Source organism: Corylus avellana, chromosome ca3, assembly GCF_901000735.1.
Source record: "Corylus avellana chromosome ca3, CavTom2PMs-1.0".
In the NCBI taxonomy this organism is placed as follows: domain Eukaryota; kingdom Viridiplantae; phylum Streptophyta; class Magnoliopsida; order Fagales; family Betulaceae; genus Corylus; species Corylus avellana.
In genome coordinates, this window is record NC_081543.1 from 17,839,123 (window position 1) to 17,843,324 (window position 4,202).

General features: G+C 30.0%; 1 protein-coding gene across 1 annotated transcript in view; it reads right to left on the reverse strand.

The window, feature by feature from the left end:
• Positions 1-3,420: 3,420 nt before the first annotated feature.
• The window catches only part of LOC132174222 (probable inactive purple acid phosphatase 27), an 8,285-nt gene continuing 7,503 nt past the window's right edge, over positions 3,421-4,202 (reverse strand). Inside the window, exons 13-14 of the mRNA XM_059585914.1 lie at positions 3,950-4,133; positions 3,421-3,483 (exon numbers count right to left, since the gene is read on the reverse strand). Coding sequence (XP_059441897.1) covers positions 3,421-3,483; positions 3,950-4,133 — 247 coding nt within the window. The remainder of the gene's footprint in view (positions 3,484-3,949; positions 4,134-4,202) is intronic.

The following is a 4,202-nucleotide window of genomic DNA, read 5'->3' on the forward strand; positions in this document are numbered from 1 at the left end:
CTTTTTTTTTTATTTATTTTTTATTTTTTATTTTTTTAATTTTATTTTTATAAAAAAAATTCCTTTTTTGTTTTGTTTTGTGTTTTTTTTTTTAGTTTAATATGTTTATATTTTTTATTAAGAATGGCACGTGTCACGATTTTTATTGGTGTTGACGTGAAATTTAACAGAACTCGACTCTAGGGCCTAATTTTTTTTTTTTTTTTTGGCATATCCCATGAATCTCTTATTTCACTTTCATACGACATGAAACGATTTGTAATTTAGGTCAACCATAGGGTTTGATTTTGTATTTATCCATATTTTTTATACTGTATGAGTGATTTGTAATTTTGACAAACTAGAATAGTTATTTTTTTTATTCCTTTTCTTTTTTTTTTTTTTTAATTTTTTGTATTTATTTGCCAATTGTGTTTTTTTTTTCATTAAAAAATAGTTTTTTTCTTATTAACTTTTATTTTTATTTATTTATTTATTTTTTATTTTTCGTTTCTAAAAGAATATGAGTATTATAGGAATATAAAAAAATGTGGCCTTTTTTATACACTTTGATAATTTGATGGACTACTTTAGTACCTTTTGAACATTATGGAGCTCTATTGCAAATGACCGTTGGTTTGGGGTGTTTTTTTTTTATATTTTTTCCTTTCCTTCCTTTGTTTTTTAGAAAGTAATATCCACCTAGGACTAAAAGAGCACTAGGAGAATTCCAGAAGAGCACATAGCATTCTCTATTTTAATTAGAAACGCTAAGTGTTCTCCTATTGTTTTCCTAATCTTGGGTGGATAATATTCTTAAAAAAAAAAAAAGAAGATGGCCCTTATTTTCTCACAAGGTTTTTAGAAAATAATATTCTCCTAGGACTAGGAGAACATCTAGCATTCTACAATTTTAATTGAGGATGGCACGTCCTTTTAACCTCTTTTTTTGATGGGGTACTTTCATGCCAAAATATTTTCTATACGGATTAGAATCTTCAAAAAGAGAAAAATGTAAATTTAGTCCATATGGTTAAACTGAGTGCAAAAAGTTTCAAGTGGTATAAAAATGTTTTGAGAGCTTTAGGTGGTATGAAAATTAAAAAATATGTCACTGCTCCCAACTTCTATCTAACTTTTGTTTTTGTTTTTTTGTTTTTTTTTTTTTGTTTTTTGTTTTTTTGTTTTTTTTTTTGTTTTTGTTTTTGTTTTTATTTTATGAAAACTCTTAAATGCTATGTCAACACTAATCAGATTATGAGTAGTGACGAAGGGTGGGGGACCGGGGTAGGCCATACCCCCCCCCCCCAACAAAAAAAAAACGATTTTTTTTTTTTTTAAATAAAGTTTTAATTTTAGTCATTGAACTATGACCTATTTTTAAATTTTTATTATTCTTAGTTTTGGTAAGTACCATTAAGTTTTTTTTTTTTTTTGGGGGTCCTTACTTTCAAATGCCCACTTTTTTGATCATTCCAGTTCATAACAAATAGGCCACTAAACTTAAATCTATTTTATTTTTTGCAAAAACCATCAAATACAAACATGTATTATAGGTAACATGTGTTACGTTTCTGCAAAAATAAACAAATTTAAGTTTAGTGACCTATTTGTTATTTTTATATACCTCAAAGAACATTCACAATATTTTTAAATTAAATATAGTCACCGAGTTACTAAGCAACTAAAATTCAAGCCCAATAACCAAACCACTTAATACTTAAGTAGTACAAGTATTTTTTAAGCAAGCTAGTATATATATTTGGTAAAAAATTTTAAAAATATTTATTTAACTTTTTTACTTTTAATCAAAAGCTAAAAAAAGTTAAAACTTTTTTCCTAAAAAATTATTTTAGATCTATTTTTCATCTCAATTTCAAGCTCTTTTAATACCCTTCAACTTTTTGTCACCCATTGTGCAACCTGTTTATGGTTTAGCGAAGCTACAAGTGGATGGTCAAGACTGTGGTCCCCAGAAGGTTAGTTGTTGTGACACGTGTTGGAGTTGTTTGCATGCCAGGGAAGATCACTATTCACATTTCACCCAAAAATAGTTTTTGTATGACTACCCAAAGTGGACTGGGCTTACATGTGGCAAACCAAACTACCGCATATCTGCGGTAGTTTGGTTTGAAGGCTGGGATTTCACGTTAAGGGTTTTTAACTCTAAAGGAAGTGCCGTCAAGAAATTCCGTTTAACTTCCGTCAAGAAATACCCAAACCGTCTTCTCCTCTGTTTTCCCACTTACCCAAAATCGACAGGCTTAGGTCTTCCACCTTGGGAGGTTCTTCAGGTTTCTCGTCAGTCTTGGGAGTTCTGGTTCTTCTGCAGCAGAAGAAAAGCAGGAGGTGCAAATGTTTTTTTTTTTGGCAGAAAGAGATCCTAGGTCTGAATATTTATTTTATAAAAATATTTCTCAATTTTTAATTTTTACAAAACACCTCCAAAATTTTACAAAAATCAATTTTCAACTTTTCTCAAATTTGGCCATCCAATCAATTCTCAGCTTTTACCTTTTTCAAAACTCGAAATCCCCCCAAAATTCTCAAAATTTTATTTAACCGGCCCATATATATACTTTTCAAATATTTGTACCGTTGCTTCTCTAGACAACCCCAATTTTTTTCTCCGGGATCCGGGTAATTATCCTACTCTAAAATCGAAGACAAAGGTTAATAAATTAAAATAAATTTTAATATTGTAAGTTGTGATTAAGAAAGAGAGAGCTAATTGTGGGATGTTATGGAAAACAAGTGAAAAACGAAAATACTTAACAAAAAATAAATAAAAACGAAATAGACATTAAAAATTGTTTCCAATTAGAATTTTAGGCAACTTCACAAGGGTACGTTTGGGATTACGATTTTATTATAAATAAAAAGTGCAATTTTAAATAAAATTGTAGAAAATAGAATTTTGGAATTGGGTTTTTTAAAAAATTATGATTTGAAAATATAAAAAATCAGCATTTTTAAAAAGCAGGCAATGTGGTGCTTTTTTGAAAATGCAAAACTTTAAAGATTAAGTTACGATTTTGCCAAATAATTAACTATATTATTCAAATCACTATTTTTAGATCGTATTTTGTTAAAATTGCAAACTCAAGACCCTAAACCGTATAAAGTAACACAAAATAAGAGTTACAGTGACGGAGCTGGGGGTGGCTGGTGTTGGTCATGGCACCCCAACACAAGGAGAAAAAAAAAATTATAATGGGAAAAAGAAAATTGTAAGGTAAAAGAACAAATTATAAGGTAATTTTTTTTTTTTGCCTATTGGCCCCTACCCACTAATATTTTTGGCCCTTGGCTCCTACCCATACCAAAGTCTGCCTCTGTTGCAAAATAAAGTAATTGTCATCCCATCGCCCCCAAGATAGCACACAACTTTTATCATAATCTTTTGTTGTATGATTTGAATTATGTACGTATCTCATGCATTCAAATCTCTCTGTATCTATCGACAATCATAATTATAAGTATAACACGGTCATACTTATTGATCTTCAATCAACAGCAAATACACAAAACATAGTTGCATTGAATCAACCTTAAAAATAAGTTCTAAAAAAAAAAAATCAACACTTTTTTTTTAACACTTTTTTTCCAAATTCTTTTTCCAAAATGATCTGTTCCATTCAATAAATACATAGATTTATATTATTATTTTTTTTCTTAAATGAATGTAAGGTCCAGATCATTTGAGAAAAGGGATTTAAGAAAAAATGTTGGGATGTCTAGCAGCCCTCAATAGTATACTTGTATAAGAATATTCCTTTATGTACTCTCCATAAATATTGGATTCATAACCACATTATTTTCGCACCTGAAAAATCTGCATTATCATTATCATTATCATTCTCATAATTCTTTTTATGCAAATTCGAACATATTCCAAAGAGTTTTGCAGCTTTCTGATGGAGCACAGCAATTCCAGTTGGGTTTCCAGATTCTTCATCATATTACTCACCTTCCTTCTTAATCCTTCTCCTTCTTCGTCATGGTCATTGCACCCTTCACATATAAACTCCATGGCCACGCACAGAAACCACACAGCAATCTCAGATTTTCGGCTCTTAAATAGAAGAACATTGATGGAGTGCTCCAACATCACAGACCCTTCTATCAAAATCAAAGTTAGTCGGAAATCCAGCCTTGCAGATGAAGAATATCTCACTGTTACCGTTAGTAGAGTTTTGCATCCTTCAGAGACTGACTGGGTC